Genomic DNA, 19,918 nt, shown 5'->3' with positions numbered 1-19,918 from the left:
GAACTGGAAGGAATGGCGGCCAAAGGAGGTGTTGGCTTTGGGAATGACCAGTGAGATATACCTGCTGGAGCGCAGACTACGGGTGGGTGCTGCTATGGTGACCAATGAGCTAAGATAAGGCGGGGATTTGCCTAGCAGTGATTTATAGATGGCCTGGAGCCAGTGGGTTTGACGACGAACATGTAGTGAGGACCAGCCAACAAGAGCGTACAGGTCACAGTGGTGGGTAGTGTATGGGGCTTTGGAGACAAAACGGATGGCACTGTGATAGACTACATCCAATTTGCTGAGTAGAGTGTTGGAGGCTATTTTGTAAATGACATCGCCGAAGTCAAGGATCGGTAGGATAGTCAGTTTTACGAGGGCATGTTTGGCAGCATGAGTGAAGGAGGCTTTGTTGCGAAATAGGAAGCCGATTCTAGATTTAACTTTGGATTGGAGATTCTTAATGTGAGTCTGGAAGGAGAGTTTACAGTCTAACCAGACACCTAGGTATTTGTAGTTGTCCACATACTCTAGGTCAGACCCGTCGAGAGTGGTGATTCTAGTCGGGTGGGCGGGTGCCAGCAGCGTTCGATTGAAGAGCATGCATTTAGTTTTACTAGTGTTTAAGAGCAGTTGGAGGCTACTGAAGGAGTGTTGTATGGCATTGAAGCTCGTTTGGAGGTTTGTTAACACAGTGTCCAATGAAGGGCCAGATGTATACAAAATGGTGTCGTCTGCGTAGAGGTGGATCTGAGAGTCACCAGCAGCAAGAGCGACATCATTGATATACACAGAGAAAAGAGTCGGCCCAAGAATTTAACCCTGTGGCACCCCCATAGAGACTGCCATAGGTCCAGACAACAGGCCCTCCGATTTCACACATTGAACTCTATCTGAGAAGTAGTTGGTGAACCAGGCGAGGCAGTCATTTGAGAAACCAAGGCTATTTAGTCTGCCAATAAGAATGCGGTGGTTGACAGAGTCGAAAGCCTTGGCCAGGTCGATGAAGACGGCTGCACAGTACTGTCTATTATCGATCGCGGTTATAATATCGTTTAGGACCTTGAGCGTGGCTGAAGTGCACCCATGACCAGCTCGGAAACCGGATTGCATAGCGGAGAAGGTACGGTGGGATTCGAAATGGTTGGTGATCTGTTTGTTAACTTGGCTTTCAAATACTTTCGAAAGGCAGGGCAGGATGGATATAGGTCTGTAACAGTTTGGATCTAGAGTGTCACCCCCTTTGAAGAGGGGGATGACCGCGGCAGCTTTCCAATCTCTGGGGATCTCAGACGTTACGAAAGAGAGGTTGAACAGGCTAGTAATAGGGGTTGCGACAATTTCTGCGGCTAGTTTTAGAAAGAAAGGGTCCAGATTGTCTAGCCCAGCTGATTTTTAGGGGTCCAGATTTTGCAGCTCTTTCAGAACATCAGCTGTCTGAATTTGTGTGAAGGAGAAGCGGGGGGGGCATGGGCAAGTTGCAGCAGAGGGTGCAGAGTTGGTGGCCGGGGTAGTGGTAGCCAGGTGGAAAGCATGGCCAGCCGTAGCAAAATGCTTGTTGAAATTCTCGATTATTGTAGATTTATCGGTGGTGATAGTGTTTCCTAGCCTCAGTGCAGTGGGCAGCTGGGAGGAAGTGCTCTTATTCTCCATGGACTTTACAGTGTCCCAAAACTTTTTGGAGTTAGTGCTACAGGATTCAAATTTCTGTTTGAAAAAGTTAGCCTTTGCTTTCCTGACTGCTTGTGTATATTGGTTCCTAACTTCCCTGAAAAGTTGCATATCGCGGGGGCTATTTGATGCTAATGCAGTACGCCACAGGATGTTTTTGTGCTGGTCAAGGGCAGTCAAGTCTGAGGAGAACCAGGGGCTATATCTGTTCTTAGTTCTGTATTTTTTTAATGGGGCATGTTTATTTAAGATTGAGAGGAAATTACTTTTAAAGAACAACCAGGCATCCTCTACTGACGGAATGAGATCTATATCCATCCAGGATACCTGGGCCAGGTCAATTAGGAAGGCCTGCTCGCTAAAGTGTTTTAGGGAGCGTTTGACAGTGATGAGGGGTGGTCGTTTGACCGCGGACCCGTTACGGACGCAGGCAATAAGGCAGTACACGAGGTATGCGGATCCCCAGGGGGGGTGCCACCATCACACCTGACACAAAGGGAAGCCATAAGCTCAGCCAAGCCAGCAAGGCCACGGAGCAGGGGTCCGACACCCTGGGAGAACTTATGTTGTGACCCGCTTGGAGGAATAGGAACCCGGTGAGGGATAAATTACCCAGTACCTCTGCAAAAACCAGGGAATACCAGTGTGGGAAAAACAGGCAGAGAAAAAAAACAGCAACCAGGTTATTTGTTTTTTGTTTTTGTTTTACGCAAACTGCAATATTACCTAGCTGGTTTAATATCCAAGCAGCAAAAACAGCACCATATGATGGAGTAACTCAGTTAAGGAACTCCAAAGTTAATGTCTCAATGTAGTGGAAAGCCCACCACGATACTCTTACACTCTGCAGGGGAAAGAACAAGAAAAAACCTGCAGGGTAATTATCAGAGAACTGGCTCCTACGGCACGGGGAGCATGTTAAAGCAACTCACAACAAACACATAGAACAAGCCAGTCGGCAAGTTGTTTATGGTAAATTTCTGTTTGTGCAGCAAGAGCCACCACACTAATGGATGCACACGGAGTCGTAGTGTAACGCTAACGAAACACAAGTACGACAAACCATGGGCGGAAGATACAGATCAACCGCGCGCAGCGAGTGGAGCACTCAAGAGGAGGGGCTGGTCATGTGGCCAGCTGCTCCAGGCTGCAAACAGCCAGTGAGTATACTTCCACGCTATTCCAAGATATTACACTTAACAGTGACTTACCAAGCGAACTTCAGAAAGATTGTACCTCAAACTATAGGGACGTCCGCCTCAAAAATGAAAGAGAACGTGTGTCGCGGCCATGGGGTCTATATATAGCGGCGGACCCCAGCCGTGACACAGGTGTACACGGGAGTAAATCTGTAAATCCTCACCTGGATGTATCCCTCCGCCGCGGAGTGATACCAATATATTGGAGTGATCCAATATGGTGAAACATAACCAACCATTACTATGAGCCCGTCCTCCCCATTTAAAGTGCCACCAGCCACCACTGGTGGTAAGGCATAGTAATAGCATAGTATTGTATATAGCAGACACTTTTATCCAAGGCCACTTACAGTACAGTGATATACATTTTAGTATATGTGACCAAATCAAACCCACAACCCAAGCTTGAGCGACCGTTGTGCTTGTTTTGGGGTGTGTATCTGTCGGGGTCCCCCTCTAGCTTGAGTGGTTCTGGAATACCATAAAGACACAAGTTGCTAATCCGGTTTCAGTCACACAAAGCTACTGCTAGCTTCAGAGAAAGAGGTTTTGTTTTGAGAGAAATAGACAAGAGGTGTCACGGGGTAGATGATAGATACAGGCATAATGTTGCTGAGGCTGGAATGCTTCAGTAACATACATGGGTTCTTATTGGACGTTTTGAAAATGCTGTCCACACTAGAACCAAAGATTGAACTACACACTCAATAACTATTCATTAAAATTCCTAAAAAAAATGCTGGGTTAAAAACAACCCAATTTGGGTTATTTGGTAACCCTGCGCTGGGTAAATATTGGACAGATACCCGCTGGGTTATTTTGACCCAGCGAGTTGGGTTGTGTGAAAAACCCAACAAGTTGGGTTGTTGGGATTACCCAAACATGGGTTAATTTAGCCATCAGTTGGGGTTTAATTCACTTTCATGCTGGGTTGACCCAGCAGCAGGGTATTTTTTAATGTAATCCATATGAGGCATGGCTTATTAGGGTTGTAGCTTTCATATAGTTATTTTTGACCACCAGTGAGAGTAAATTCCATCTCTGTTCATCATGTTAAGTTTGTACACTGTAAATGTTAATTTTCCTTGAATATTTTTGTACATGACATATTCTAATATGCAGTTATTAACATTATTATTTACATATTGTAACAAAGTGGTAAGTATCCCAACACTGGCATATGCATAGGCTCTTAAGGAACTCACTTGTATAAGCCTCATTAAAGCTACAAAGGTGTCAGTGTTCAACCTTAAAATCTGATAACAATACAACAGAACAGATGAACCGGAATTACATTTGCTGTCAAAGGGTGGCCAAAAATAACTTCCTGAATGCCACGCCCAACTACTAAACTACGCCTCCAGTCTTCTGATCTGACCCGCTGTGGCATATCTCAATAACCCAGCACTAGGGGTGTAAACGTTTAAACGTAAAAAAGTTTAAATGAAATTAAGAAAAATCCCTAATGGAAAAACAATGTTTTTTTCCCCATAAAATTGTAATCGCCTGCTCTAGTCTCTTCGCTAGTGTGTGTCTTCTGTCTGTTGCGTGTAGAATATCTTAGCATATTCAGTGATGATAGGCCCTGCTTTACTGAAATTGCGAGACATTGCAACCAAAGAAATTGCGCAATACAGCATTCCATTGCGAGATACAGCTTTGATTGCTAATAGATAGGCCTAGTGCACGGTTCTGACTCCGTCTGCCTGGTGGCTGACCTGCCTATCCTGTGCCCCCCCTCCCAGTTCTGGTCGCCTAGTGATGGACGTTAGTTCCGCTTCAGAAGCGGCATTCCTCTACAGACAAGTAAAATGCCCATTCAGTGGCGCTTTGAAACTATCTCCAGAGAAGGTACCCTTACAGGCAAACAAACATGCGGTAGCCGAGGCGCTTTCAAGGGTATATGACTGCGATAGATATAACTTAATTGCCTGGCCCTAGCGGTCATACATACGTAATAGGATCATTATTCTGCATTGTGAATTGACGTAGAATTTAATGATTTTTTCTTATCGTTTTAATGGAAAACCGATAACAGAAATGGCTGTTTAAACGTTAAGCAACATTTTCCATTTGTCACATCGCTACCCAGCATCAATAGCCCAGCATCAACAACCCAACCCTGCTCTTTTTAAAGAAAACAACCCAACTAAGTGACCGAATGCCTGCAACCCAGCAGTTGGGTCATCCAAACAACCCAGCTTTTTTTTTGAGTGCAGACTGTTGTGGCTGTTTCCATCAGGCGGGTCAAGTTTCCAGTTCAGTTAATTAAACAGTTGAATGTAAGGCTGTGGGTAATGAGAAACCTATGGTAGTCTTGTGCTAGGGGGATCTACACGCAATAAACCCCATTCACCTTTCTGCTCTCTGTCTCAAATACCTTTTACTCTGCCACTATAAAGTGTCAGTTCCTTTAATTAAAACTGTAATTGCAGGATTACTAGCTGTTTTGTAGTGAGAGTTAGAAAGGTTCAGGGGTCCTTGGTGCCCAATGGAACCAAGAAGAAAAGCTGCTTTTTGTGTCTCATAGCCACAATGAACAAAACAGCCCAATAGGAGCTTTGCTCTCCTTTGTTGATCACAGAGACTGTAAACTTGAGACTTGTGATATGCCGTGCCAATAGGTTTGGTCACTCACTCGTGTGTGTGTGGTGTGTGTTTGTGTGTGTGTGTGTGTGTGTGTGTGTGTGTGTGTGTGCGTGTGTGTGTGTGTGTGTGTGTGCTGAGATCAGTTTGTCCAGCAGTAAGGGGAGAGCCTGTTTGGAGAGTGGTGTGTGTGCATGTTTCCCAGTGTATTCCCTGTCAGCTTGTTTTCTACTGTGGGGTGTGCAGGTGCAGGGCACAGCTGTAGGATGGGCCCAGAGCCTACAGGCCAATGGCATGATTCATATTTCTCCTCTCTCCACCCCTCCTCTCCTCTCCTCTCCTCCTCTCCTCTCCTCTCCTCCACCTCTCACACTCAGACAGAGGTTGTTAAGGGAATAGTGTTTGATCTGGAGCTTCACCAGCACCCTGCTCAACCAAATTGGAGAGAGAGAGAGAGAGAACTGATTCATTTCAGGAAGGAGAGGGAGTGATAGAGAGAGAGAGATTTAGTTTCTGGTGTTTATAGGGTGTATGGTGTTTACTATGAACCATAGATGGCAGGTGTGGTATGGCAATGACACACACTCATACAGAGAGAGGGAGAAAGAGGAAATAGACTGTGCCCCAATGAGAACTCAAGATGGTGTGTTTGACCTTTGTGAAGACATGGAGAGGCTTCGCCACACACTTGGAGTGCAGCGCTTACACCAGGGGTTTGAATGCGGGGTGTTGTTGAGTGGACTGTTCCACACTGATGTCAGGCCCATTGTTTAGTCATAGAATTTGTAGATGAGGATTAACCACCCCCTCCATCCCTCCTTCCCTGCTGCACTCCTTCTTCCTATTTACTCCCAAAGACTTTTAAGTATCTCACCTTACATCACCCTCTTTGTATAAGCACACAGCACAGGGTCACACGGCGCCCCATAGACACTCCACTGTAAGCCAAGTGCTTCTCTCAATGTGTCACAATTGGCTCAGGTTTCAGAGTGGATGTACATGGAAATGCAGGGGTATTTGTTTTCCTCCGTGCTCCGCTCGGCCGAATTCCTCCTCTCACCGAGGATTAGTCCCAGTCAGAATCGTATTCCTATTGAGTGAATTTCAACTGCTGAGTGGTGACAGTTTTGGAGGCAGGCCAATAAGTGTGATGAACTTTCTCTTCATGGTCTGCTCCTTGTTGTTATCGCCAAGCTGTGAAAGCACTGTGTTCAATGACCTCTTTACAACCAAGCAGCTCATTATTAGAAACCTTTAACAAACTATTTCAAACTTGTTTAGTTCATATGTAAATGTAATAATGGTGAAAAGATATATAACAGGAAATGCTCATGTAAATAAAAATGACATCAGTGTGTGGAAACATTGCCTTGTTTTCCCTAACCTATCCCGTCCCCACTGTCCCCAGGTGACAGTGACCACCATTGGCTACGGGGACAAGATTCCTCAGACGTGGATAGGGAAGTGCATCGCCTCCTGCTTCAGCGTCTTCGCCATCTCCTTCTTCGCTCTGCCTGCAGTAATTACCCCTCATCTTCCTCCTCTTCTTCCACAATAAACTAAATAGCATAATGTGTACATAATTCATAATACACATTGCCTTCCATCAATACTGTGTTGTTTGGTGAGTAACCCAGTTAGTCCTCTGAGGGGAAGCCTCAGTGTGCAGCTCCAGGTCCTCCTGTGGTTTCACAGTGTCATGATGCCTTTCTCTCTCTCTCTGTCTCTCTATCTCTCTCTCTCTCTCCAGGGTATACTGGGCTCGGGCTTTGCTCTGAAGGTGCAGCAGAAACAGAGACAGAAACATTTCAACAGACAGATCCCGGCTGCAGCCTCACTAATCCAGGTACTGACAGTCAGACAGACAGACAGACAGACAGACAGACAGACAGACAGACAGACAGACAGACAGACAGACAGACAGACAGACAGACAGACAGACAGACAGACAGACAGACAGACAGACAGACAGACAGACAGACAGACAGACAGACAGACAGACAGACAGACAGACAGACAGACAGACAGACAGACAGACAGACAGACAGACAGACAGACAGACACCCACCAGTCAATCACTCACTCTGTCCTGTCTGGGATCTCAACAGCTGTGTATAGGAGAGAATATGTATAGGAATGAGTGTGTAGATAGAGCTTAAACACAGTGATGACACAGGATGTACTGTAGGCCGCTAAACCTCTCTAGGACCAGGTCTGGTCTGGTCTGACGCACGCCATCTTTGATTCAGTACTTTACTCATGTAACAACTCCAGGCCAGGATGTCAGAGAGGTTGAATTAAAACATGTCCAAGACCACTAAATCTCCTGAATTCTTTAAATAACACATTTGTTCCCTCCAGATCTTGCCAATGTAAGCTTAAAAAAAACAAATAAAAGGAGTAGCAGTGTTTGTAGTCTGCACATGTCCTGGAAAAGGTGAGCTGTCCTGTCCTGTTCTCTCCCAGACAGAGACGACAGGCAAATAGCAGCCAGTTTATTCACCAAGAGCTGGCCATCACAAGGATCACATTGACTCTGAACATACAAAGAAGCCCACAGCTGCATTTACATAGAGACTCCTTATTGTGGTGACATTTAAGAAACGTAGAGACACTGAATTTACATGATGATGATGATGATGACGGTGCAGAGCTAAAAATGGACTGGCTATATGAATGGGTATATGAATGGTTATATGCAGTGGTGGAAAAAGTACCCAATTGTCATACTTGAGTAGAAGTAAAGATACCTTAATAGAAAATGACATAAGTAAAAGTGAAAGTCACCCAGTAAAATACTACTTACATTTACATTTCAGTCATTTAGCAGACGCTCTTTTCCAGAGCGACTTACAGTTAGTGAGTGCATACATTATTTTATTTGTTTATACTGGCCCCCTGTGGGAATCGAACCCACAACCCTGGCGTTGCAAACGCCATGCTCTACCAACTGAGCTACATCCCTACTTGAATAAAAGTATTTTGTTTTAAATATACTTAAGTACCAAAAGTAAATGTAATTGCTAAAATATACCTAAGTATCAAAAGTAAAAGTATAAATAATTTCAAATTCCTTATATAAGTAATGTAATTAAGCAAATTTACGGATAGCCAGGGGCACACGCCAACACTCAGACATCATTTACAAACGAAGCATTTGTATTTAGTGAGTCCGCCAGATCAGAGGCAGTAGGGATGACCAGGGATGTTCTCTTGGTAAGTGCGTGAATTGGACCATTTTCCTGTCCTGCTAAGCATTCAAAATGTAACATACTTTTGGGTGTCAGGGAAAATATATGGAGTAAAAAGTACATTATTTTCTTTAGGAATGTAGTGAAGTAAAAGTAAAAGTTGTCAAAAATATGAATAGTAAATTAAAGTACAGATACCCCCAAAAAACGACTTAAGTAGTACTTTAAAGTATTTTTACACCATTTGTGATATGAATGGCTATATGAATGGCTATTGGATTTTTCACAAAAAAATGTCAGGTTGAAGTTGTGAAACCAGGAATCTACTTCAGAGGGAAGAGTTGTCTCTGTCAGAGCACAGTGTTGGCCTTAAACACTGATCCAAGGTCAATTTAGCTGTTGTCCACCTAATGGTTGTTAGGACAGGTCTGATCCTAGATCTGTGCCTAAGGGCAGCTTCTACTCAGAGCTGAGATAATGTTCAGGTGATCAGCTCACCCTCTGGGTTTACCCTGGGTAAATATGATAGGATTCAAACACTTATCACACTGGTTCACAGTTTGTCCATCCTCTTCCTCAGACGCTGTGGCGCTGCTATGCAGCAGAGAAACCAGAAGGCTGTCCCGCCACCTGGAAGATGTATGTCCTCACCGGAGACTACATTCCCACCATTAACTCTGAAAACAACAACCCAAACCTCAGAAACAAGGTAAACACTACATCACTTCTTCAGTTATAACAAACAAAATACTGCAAGTCTATACACACTTTTTACACATTTATCCCTGTTCAGAGAAGCAACCGTTTGCCTCTGCGTTCTACTGATGCACTATAACTGCATTGTCAATCAACAGCTAATATATCTGGTCAACCTGTCTCTTGGAGAGCTTGCATCCTGTCTCAATTCCCAGAGGAGATGTCAGAAAGAGAGCTGCCCTCAGGAAAAAGCTGTTTGGTGGTGATATGAGCCTTCCATCTGGCTGACAGACAGACGGACATATAGTATTATACCCTTTGACAGTGTGGTTTTTACCTTTGAGAACTACATTAGCTATGTGGTGGTGCTTAGAGCATGGATCTACGAAAGAACAAGTTAAGCCCCCCACCCACTCCCTTTCACCATCTCAACCCCCCGTATCCCCTACCGCTCGAGGCAAGAGCCAGTGAGCCCCCCAGGATGATTCCGGGCCTTTGTCTCCCCCACACAAAGACACAGTCAGTTGAGATGATGTCACTGCCGCCTTTCTCATGGGAGGAAACCTTTGTGTTGGAAGAACAACAACAAAAAATTCTTTGTTTAGCATTGAACCCACACATATTGGGGAGAGTGAAGGGTGCTTCCGTCCCTTTCTGTTTCGGCTTATGACTTCTCCTTCTCTCTCTCTCTCTCTCTCTCTCTCTCTCTCTCTCTCTCTCTCTCTCTCTCTCTCTCTCTCTCTCTCTCTCTCTCTCTCTCTCTCTCTCTCTCTCTCTCTCTCTCTCTCTCTCTCTCTCTCTCTCCTCTATCCCTCTCCCCTCTGTCTCTCTCCTCTATCCCTCTCCCCTCTGTTCCTAATGAGTCATTCAGGATTCAGACCCATTCTAGTATTTGGACAGGACTGTGGGCCAGTGTCAATGCCAGGAGACTGTGTGTGTCACTGAGTAAAAATCATTACGTTTCTATAAAGCAGTCAGTCAGTGACGTGCCGCGGTGCTGCCTCTAGGAGTTGGAGTGGAGCACAATGAAGGTCCCGGGGAATTCAGAGACTCAAAGAGTGTTGACCTCAGTTAAACCAGCACAGATTAGGAGACATGGCCTTAATCACCATGCTATAGTGCAGGGAGATTTGACTAACACATTGAAATGTCAGAAGTCTGTTATTTGAAGAGGTTTAAGGGTGCACAAATCATTGCTTACAAAACAGATACTGAGGTCTCGGTGTTCTGAATGGTTAGCATCAAAGTTTACTGGTTAGTATATGCCATGTTAGAAAATAGCAAATGAGGAATGAACGACAAGTTATAGTGCTAACCCCCCCCCCCCCAAAAAAAAAAAAAACTTGTCTAACATATGGAGGTAGGGATTGGCCACATGTGACCTTTGACCTCACCTGTCCATTCCAACAGGAGTACAAAACCTGACTAGGAAAACTCCTGGCCCTGAGTATAACCGATGCTGAGTTTATGTTCAGGACAGCCCTGGTGATGCTTTCTTGTGTCTGTCTCTGTCTTGTCCTCAGAACAAGCGCACCAAGAGGAAACTAAAGATGGTTCGTGACAACGGCTCCATGACCATCCTTGGAGGGAGGAACATGTCCATTCCTCAGATCACCTTCGACCACATCGAAGATAACGACGAGAAGAAAGAGGTCTTTCTAGAAGAACCCCCAGGTATATAACAGAAGAAAAACACGAAGCAGATTTAACTTCTTTAGGGAAACAGCCCTAATGTTGGAAACATACATCATTATGTTGTCTTCCAGAGTCACATACCTTTTTTTCCAAGCTATAGCTCATGCTATTTCACATACAGCAAGTTTTTAAAGGACCAAAGAGGTTTGGTCTGCTTTGTGTTTTAATTTTTGCCATGGAAAAAATATTGTGATACTGGTATCGTCCTGGCCCTAGTTTCTGTACATAGACAGTTGGTCATCTTACAGATTCTCCTATTGCTTGGCTTCAAGTGAAGATAGATACTGCCATACTGGGCATATCTGAACACATTATGTGTAAAGTGGTATAGGTAATGAGCTCATTGGCATTAGAATTAAGCAATAAGGCCGAAAGGAGTGTGGTATATGCCCAATATACCACGGCTAAGGGCTGTTCTTATGCACGACGCAATGCGGAGTGCCTGGACACAGCCCTTAGCCGTGGTATATTGGCCATATATCACAAACTCCTGAGGTGCCTTATTGCTATTATAAACTGTTTACCAACGTAATTAGTGCAGTAAAAATAAATGTTTTGTCTTACCTGTGGTATACGGTCTAATATACCACGGCTGTCAGCCAATAAGCATTCAGGGCTCAAACCACCCAGTTTATAATGTGTAATATGTAGTGGTTTGTTTTAAGAGGAACACATAGACTACTTGAACCAGCATATACAATAACAGTGCTTTCTAGGAACTGTTAATACTAGGAACTAAAAAACAGGACTTGACACTACATTACATTGCAAGCTGACACCCATGCCTTAATTGACGATAAGTTTCAATTGGGAGCATGACATACTGTTGAATGGTGCCCTGTGTTGAGGTGTTTTTGAGAGAAATAACCATGGGTCATGCATGTTTGAGCCAGCTGTGTTAGAAGCAGATGTCCTATGAGGAGCATATTCCAAAGTGAATTACCACTGTAATGAAACAGTTTTCATCTGACAAAATAATGTATTTAAGGGCCCCTTGAAATGATGTCATCCAGCGTTATGTTTTGCGCCTTGAAAATCCATAATTTCAGTAAATAGAGATATTGGATGCTTGGTGAGTATACCCTGGTGACTTGACTGGTTAGGGGCCAGTGGAGACAAGAGAGAGAAACATTTGCATGGCACTGTTGGAGTCCTCTGTTTGAGATTCCAACAGTGATATAGAAATAGGAGTAGCTCAATCCTCTTGGGAGTAGACTATATGACAGACGTGAGGATACAATGTTCTTATCTGTAGCTATTTACCATTCAGTTGAATGCTCAAGATGTAAATTGTAAGTAATGATGAATCTGTGCAATGTCTGCCATGTGGATGGAACATGACACAGTGGTGTGATTCTCATAAAGAGAGAGAGGGAAAGAAGAGGGATGGTGGGTAGGGCTGAGGACTGATTGAGGTGTTGTGTTGTGTAGCTGGTTGTTCATGATACAAATCAAATCAAATCAAAATTGATTGGTCGCGTACACAGATTTGCAGATGTTATCACAGGTGCAGTGAAATGCTTGTGTTTCTAGCTCCAACAGTTCATTAATAACTAGCAATACAAAATAAAATAAACTATACACACATAATCCCCCCCCCCCCAAAAAAAAACATTATATTGGATGAACCTATGACTAGAATACAGTATATACATATGAAGTGGGTAAAACTGTATGTAAACATTATTAAAGTGACCAGTGTTCAATGACTCTATATGTACATAGGGCAGCAGTCTCTAAGGTGCAGGGTAGAGTACCGGGTGGTAGCCGGCTAGTAACAGTGACTATGATTCAGGGTAGGGTACTGGGCGGAGGCAGGCTAGTGGTGACTGTTTAACATTCTGATGGCCTGGAGATAGAAGCTGTTTTTCAGTCTCTCGGTCCCAGCTTTGATGCACCTGTACTGTCTCCGCCTTCTAGATGGTAGCAGGGTGAACAGGCCGTGGCTCGGGTAGCTGAGGTCCTTGATGATCTTCTTGGCCTTCCTGTGACACCGGGTGCTGTAGATGTCCTGGAGGGCAGGCAGTGTGCTCCCCGCACCACTCTCTGGAGAGCCGTGTGGTTGCGGAGGGTGCAATTGCCGTACCAGGTGGCAATACAGCCTGACAGGATGCTCTCAATGGTGCATCTGTAAAAGTTTGTGAGGGTCTTAGGGGCCAATCCACATTTCTTCAGCCTCCTGAGGTTGAAGAGGCACTGTTGCGCCTTTTTCACCACGCTGTCTGTGTGAAGGGACCATTTCAGGTTGTCAGTGATGTGCACGCCAATGAACTTGAAGCTTTTGACCCTCTCCACTGCGGCCCCATCGATGTGGATGGGGGCATGCTCTCTCTGCTGTCTCCTGTAATCCCAGATAATAATAATAATAATAATATGCCATTTAGCAGACGCTTTTATCCAAAGCGACTTACAGATCAGCTCCTTTGTTTTTTTTATATTGAGGGAGAGGTTATTTTCCTGCCACCACTCCACCAGGGCGCCCACCTCCTCCCTGTAGGCTGTCTCATCGTTGTTGGTAGTCAGGCCTACCACAGTTATGTCATCAGCAAACTTAATGATTGAGTTGGAGATGTGGGTGGCCACGGAATACAGGAAGGGGCTTTTAACTCACCCCCCTGTGGGGCCCCCGTGTTGAGGGTCAGCGTGGCGGAGGTGTTGTTGCCTACCTTCACCACTTGGGGTCGGCCGTTCAGGAAGTCCAGGACCCAGTTGCACAGTGAGGGGTTCAGGACCCTGAGCTTAGGGATGAGCTTGGAGGGCACTATGGTGTTGTAGGCTGAGCTGCAGTCGATGAACAGCATTCTTACACAGGTATTTATCTTGTCCAGGAGGGATAGGGCAGTGTTCAGTACAATGGTGACTGAGTTGTCTGTGGATCTGTTGGGGCGTTATGTAAATGGCAGTGGGTCTAGGGTGTCGGGTAAGATGGAGGTGATATGGTCCTTAACTAGCCTCTCAAGATACAGTGCTTGAATGTCAGTCAGTCAGTCAGAGAGAGGAACAGGGGCCCTGTGATAGACAATCAGACTCAAAATGGCTGCCACGTCGCTGGGTTAGGCTCCAGCACCAGCAGGGCCAGACCAGGCCAGATGGAAGTCATTAGAGTCAGTGGTGATTAGAGGTTATGTATACAAGTTCCTTACTGCTCCACTTGTCCACTTCACAGACATCAGACACTCACACTATATGATTGATTTTACCTGAAAAAAATACCAGAAAATACTTCAAAGTAGGAGGTAGACCTATTTTGGCAAGAGTCAGTCAGAAAGCTAAAGTGTTTTGTGTTGAATTAGTGATAACATTCCCACAGATTTTACATTCAGTTACTCAGTATTCACCTGATGTTGCTAGCTAGCCATGTAGTCTCACCTGTTGTTGACTAAGTTGCTATTTGGATTATTTTCCCAAACTCTCGTGCCCTGTCCATCCACCTCCAGATGAAATCTGGTGGTCCATACTGGTGCTGCTGAGTCCCATTACTCCATATTAATGATAGATTGGACTTTTCCATTGCACCATCTAACGGTGGGGTGGGGTGGGGTGGGGGGGACTTCCTGTGTAAACCCCTAACCCCTGCCAAATGAATCGTCCCAGTCTGGAGGTTAATAAGTGTGCTTTATGAGTTTTTCCTGTCAAGGCACATAATCATAAAAGGAGGGAGAGGGACAGACGCAGAGCATCACCAGTAGAAAAAGTAGTAATGGGGAAAATGCTATCTTGTTTGGTGCTTAATTGGAGGGATATAACTTTGATAATGAACAGGAACATATGTCTTACTGCCTTTGAACTTTAGAGGGGGGAAAATGCATATTTGTCAAGTTGCATGTATTTTGGATGTTGAGGCTAGTTAGTGGAGCCAAGGCTTTTGAAAGGCTGTCTGTTGATGTCATAAAGACATGTAAGTAGCCATACTCACCATACTCTCAACAGCATGTTGTCACTAATGATCATGTTTAGAGTCCAGGCAGCATGGTGTGCTTTCTACTGCTAACAGTGCAGAAAAACAGACATCTGCAGATTCAACTATCTTTGCAGATTATGGATTGTTTAAATGGATTCTTATCCTGCTGAAACAAAGTGTTAACTGTGTTGCTGATGAAAAGTGTTTATAGAACAGCAATGGCATTTGCACTCTCTTACATTCATAATTAATGTCATATATGATGCTAAAATCTAAGTTTATCATATGTTTTCAGACCTCAAAAGTGGTCTCATGTTGAGATGAGTCCATATCCCACGCCATTGGTTGTGTAGATTGATTTCTCTATATACAGTATGTCATATTAAGGCAGGGTTTTTGAGGACAACATTTTGAAAAGTTATTTTCCTCCTCAGGCATCATCCGGATGTTCAGACAAACAGGTGAGCCCTCCACCTCTCTGCACCAAAGGAGGCTGGTGGGAGGAGCGATAGGAGGACGGGCTCATTGTAATGGCTGGAATGGAATTCATGGAACGTAGTCAAACGTGGTTTCCGTATGTTTGATGTGTTTGATACTGTTCCATTGATTCCATTCCAGCCATTACAATGAGCCTGTCCTCCTATAGCTCCTCCCACTGCACTAACACTATCTCTCTAACACGTGTCACAAGTGTAATATCTCCTAGTTGACATCACTCCATGGTCTCCAGTCTTATTGACGCACTCCAGCTCCAACTCACGCAGTTAACGACTGAATCCTTTGTCCTTTTAAGAGATCCTCTGTGTTAATCATTAGTCATTCGTTTTTTACCACTGCCCAGACAGTATTTTAATTAGACTGGTGCTTTGTCACCAACCGGAGCAAACTGGAAGCCAGCAGAGAGACTGACGCAGGCAGGCGCTGGACTCCCTCCTCTCCTATCGACCAGCCCAGTCCGGGTGTTTTCTTTTCTGGCTGTCCTGCCAACACCAGTTGGGGTGAGGGCTGGGACAGGGGACAGGGGCCGGGGGACCGGGGGACCGGGGGACCGGGGGGACTGGGAGGGAGGTCGGGGTGATAAGAGGCCATTGTGGAGCTCCAGTGGTCAGAAATAAACTCGGCATTGTTTGATTTAGTCAACGTCCGGCTTATCGCTCCACCTCTGGCCCGGCCGTCATCTGTGAGAATCTCCCTTCTCAATGGGTCTCTCTCTCTCCAGCCAGTCTCCTGCTCTCTCTGTCTCTCATTCTCTCTGTCTCCCTCTTTCCGACTCCCTCCCAGTCTCTCTCTCTCTCTGGCCCCTGCTTGTTTTCATTCTCTGGGGCTTCTAACCCAGTGTGTTTGCTCTGACAGGCCAGATAATTCCGCTCACGTCCCCGGTCCCCCTGAATGAGAGAGAGGTGGAGGAGCTGCACAGAGCCCCCTGAATTTAACTCTCTCTCTCCCTCTCTCCCCCTCTCACTTTCTTTTTTAAAGGTCCAGAGGGTTGAGTTGCCTTTGCTTTGGTTGGAGTGGTCACCCAGTTCCTGAAACTAGATTAGAAAAGTTTGTGTCACTCCACAATGATACAATAATACACATTACATATTATTTTTAAAGCACATTGTGGACCACTCAAATTGAGTTTTGAGACACTAAAAAACTATCATAGTCAAACATGGTACAGGTGTGATCTATAATACATTACATGATCTATACACATGTATGCATACTCAAAAAAATGAAGTACAATAGACAAAAGGACAATAAGGCACTTCTAAAGAAAGGTCTCCATTGGAGGATAAGATGGCAGGCTTTGCTGGCTGTTGGACTGTTGGACTAGGTCCTTACAAACCTTTACTTTGCAATGGTTTTTAGTTGCACTAACCAAACCCGCTGTAGAGGTTTGGAAGTTATTTTACCAATCATCATGTTCACAGACCAAAAACAACCTAATCTTAGTGTGATGATACAATACAATGGCAGACTGTATACTTGATTGACTAGTCAGCACATCTTGTGTTTATTCCACTTGTCTTTCACACTCCCTGTCTTTCTTTCTTTCTTTCTTTCTTTCTTTCTTTCTTTCTTTCTTTCTTTCTTTCTTTCTTTCTTTCTTTCTTTCTTTCTTTCTTTCTTTCTTTCTTTCTTTCTTTCTTTCTTTCTTTCTTTCTTATTGTTGTTGTTGACTGCAGGCGTTCAGCACTCGTGGTCCTCTTTCAATCTGAGCTGTCCTGCCTCTCCAGGTAGACCCTTAACCTTCTCTACTAGCTATCCTGTACTTTCTCTTTACTTTTCAATAAATAAGCCTACACTCTTAGAAAAAAGGGTTCCAAAAGGGTTCTTCGGTTGTCCCCATAGGAGAACCCTTTTTGGTTCCAAGTAGAACCCTTTTTGGTTCTAGGTAGAACCCTTGTGGGTTCCATGTAGAACCCCTGAGGTTCTACATGGAACCCAAAAGGGTTCTACCTAGAACCAAAAAGGGTTCTACTTGGAACCAAAAAGGGTTCTCCTATGGGGACAGCCGAAGAACCCTTTCAGGTTCTAGATAGCTCCTTTTTTTTCTAAGAGGGTATTTTCTTCTCACTTAGAAAATTGGAAGTTGCATTGAACTGAATCCTTGAATATATCACCAAGACTCTTGCATTGTCTCGTACAGTTAAGAAAAAACTAGACGGGCCTTCCGTAGACATCTCCCGGGCCAACAGCTTGAGTGATGACATGGACTATGTCAGCGAAGACACACCTTTACCCGTGGTGACAGACGCATCGCAGTAAGTACCTAACTACCACGTCACTCACTACACTATAGAACATCTACCTCACATTTATCATCCATACAGCCATTGTATTGTACCCATGCGCTTGTCCTTATTAACTTATTAACCCCTTACACTTGTGGGAATTGGCCTATATGGATAGGGCTAAATTGAAATGTTTCTTACAGAAGAAATATGGAAAGCATATGCATAACTATGGTACCAATTAAAAGGGAACAGTTAGGAGATTATGGGGAAATTATTAGACTAAAGGTGAGGACAAAACAGTTCACCTGACACAAGACTGAATCCAAACATTACACTGTTGATTATATGTGTAGTTTACATTTACTGTACATATCGCTGCATTTGTTGATAATGAAATCTGGAAATACTCTGAATACATTCAGTAACATGATAAAAATATTCTTGAAAAATGTGTGGTAGGTGCAACATAAGACAAAAAAATGACAAGGGTTTAAGTGAGAGGACTAACTGGTGTCTCTAAGTGGCCACAAACCTCTTCAAAGTATGCACAGTTCCAAAGTAGTAATTTCAATGCACTTTTATGACTCAAGAAGAGTCTTCAACTATAAGGTGCTTTTTTTTAGCTCTCCTAGCTGTGCCATTGAGGAACTAGAGCAAACACTGTAGTTACCCTGCATCCTGACCTTAAAGAATTACTGTTGTTGTTTACACAAAATCGGTCCATTATAAATTGCAGTCTGGGTCAGGTGGGCATAATTTGAAAGCTTGTACTATTGCCACCATGACTAGCTAAATTATAAAATAGGATATTACAGTGTTAGGCTTTCACTAGGCAATTCAGAGAAGCAGATCGTAATTTTGGTGCGCATAGGATGGAGTCATGAGTGCATTCAGGTGCATGTGCTGCAGCGAATTTTCTTCACAATACAACAGACAACAGCTCATTCTGTTCAGAAAAACCCATGGTATAACGCCATGTCATCTTGTACATCAAACATAGTGATCATAAAGTTGACACTGTATATTATATGAGTTTTATGATATGGAAATGTGAAGTGCACATTTGTACTCAAGGGTGTTGTTTGGCTTGCTTGTATGACATCAAAGTGGTATTTATTATAATCCTCAACGTCTCATCTTTCAAAATACATTGAGTCCTTGTAATTTACAGCATTTTCCTCACTCAGACAACATAACATTTTAAAAAGTTGCCCAATTACCAGGAGGGATGGGGACAACTTCTTGTCGCGCGCGGTGCTCAAGTTCAGAACGGCTGTCAGTCAAAACCCATACAGCAATGTGAAGCGCAGAGCAAGAGCTCTGATGTCATGTACAGTGCCTTGCAAAAGTATTCATCCCCCTTGGCGTTATTCCTATTTTGTTGCATTACAACCTGTAATTTAAATGTATTTTTATTTGGATTTCATGTAATGGACATACACAAAATAGTCCAAATTGGTGAAGTGAAATGAAAAAAATTACTTGTTTCAAAAAACTCTAAAAAATAAATAACAGAAAAGTGGTGTGTGCGTATGTATTCACCCCCTTGGCTATGAAGCCCCTAAATAAGATCTGGTGCCTTCAGAAGTCACATAATTAGATTGCACACAGGTGAACTTTATTTAACTACAGTGGGGAGAACAAGTATTTGATACACTGCCGATTTTGCAGGTTTTCCTACTTACAAAGCATGTAGAGGTCTGTAATTTTTATCATAGGTACACTTCAACTGTGAGAGACGGAATCTAAAACAAAAATCCAGAAAATTACATTGTATGATTTTTAAGTAATTAATTTGCATTTTATTGCATGACATAAGTATTTGATCACCTACCAACCAGTAAGAATTACGGCTCTCACAGACCTGTTAGTTTTTCTTTAAGAAGCCCTCCTGTTCTCCACTGATTACCTATATTAACTGCACCTGTTTGAACTCGTTACCTGTGTAAAAGACACCTGTCCAAACACTCAATCAAACAGACTCCAACCTCTCCACAATGGCCAAGACCAGAGAGCTGTGTAAGGACATCAGGGATAAAATTGTAGACCTGCACAAGGCTTTGATGGGCTACAGGACAATAGGCAAGCAGCTTGGTTAGAAGGCAACAACTGTTGGCGTAATTATTAGAAAATGGAAGAAGTTCAAGATGGCGGTCAATCACCCTTGGTCTGGGGCTCCATGCAAGATCTCACCTTGTGGGGCATCAATGATCATGAGGAAGGTGAGGGATCAGCCCAGAACTACACGGCAGGACCTGGTCAATGACC

At 43.9% G+C, this 19,918-nt stretch overlaps 1 protein-coding gene across 1 annotated transcript in view; it reads left to right on the top strand.

The window, feature by feature from the left end:
• LOC311148771 (potassium voltage-gated channel subfamily KQT member 1-like) overlaps nucleotides 1-19,918 on the top strand; it is a gene marked incomplete at both ends in the record, with an annotated part of 216,911 nt that overhangs the window by 35,512 nt on the left and 161,481 nt on the right. The window contains 7 exons of the mRNA XM_084185734.1: nucleotides 6,850-6,960; nucleotides 7,192-7,287; nucleotides 9,213-9,341; nucleotides 10,858-11,002; nucleotides 15,359-15,385; nucleotides 17,099-17,149; nucleotides 17,563-17,677. Coding sequence (XP_084041860.1) covers nucleotides 6,850-6,960; nucleotides 7,192-7,287; nucleotides 9,213-9,341; nucleotides 10,858-11,002; nucleotides 15,359-15,385; nucleotides 17,099-17,149; nucleotides 17,563-17,677 — 674 coding nt within the window. The remainder of the gene's footprint in view (nucleotides 1-6,849; nucleotides 6,961-7,191; nucleotides 7,288-9,212; nucleotides 9,342-10,857; nucleotides 11,003-15,358; nucleotides 15,386-17,098; nucleotides 17,150-17,562; nucleotides 17,678-19,918) is intronic.

Source organism: Coregonus lavaretus, assembly GCF_964263955.1.
Source record: "Coregonus lavaretus genome assembly, chromosome: 21".
Lineage (NCBI taxonomy): Eukaryota > Metazoa > Chordata > Actinopteri > Salmoniformes > Salmonidae > Coregonus > Coregonus lavaretus.
Note: the sequence above shows the minus strand (reverse complement) of the source record. Positions and strands in the feature narration are given on the sequence as shown.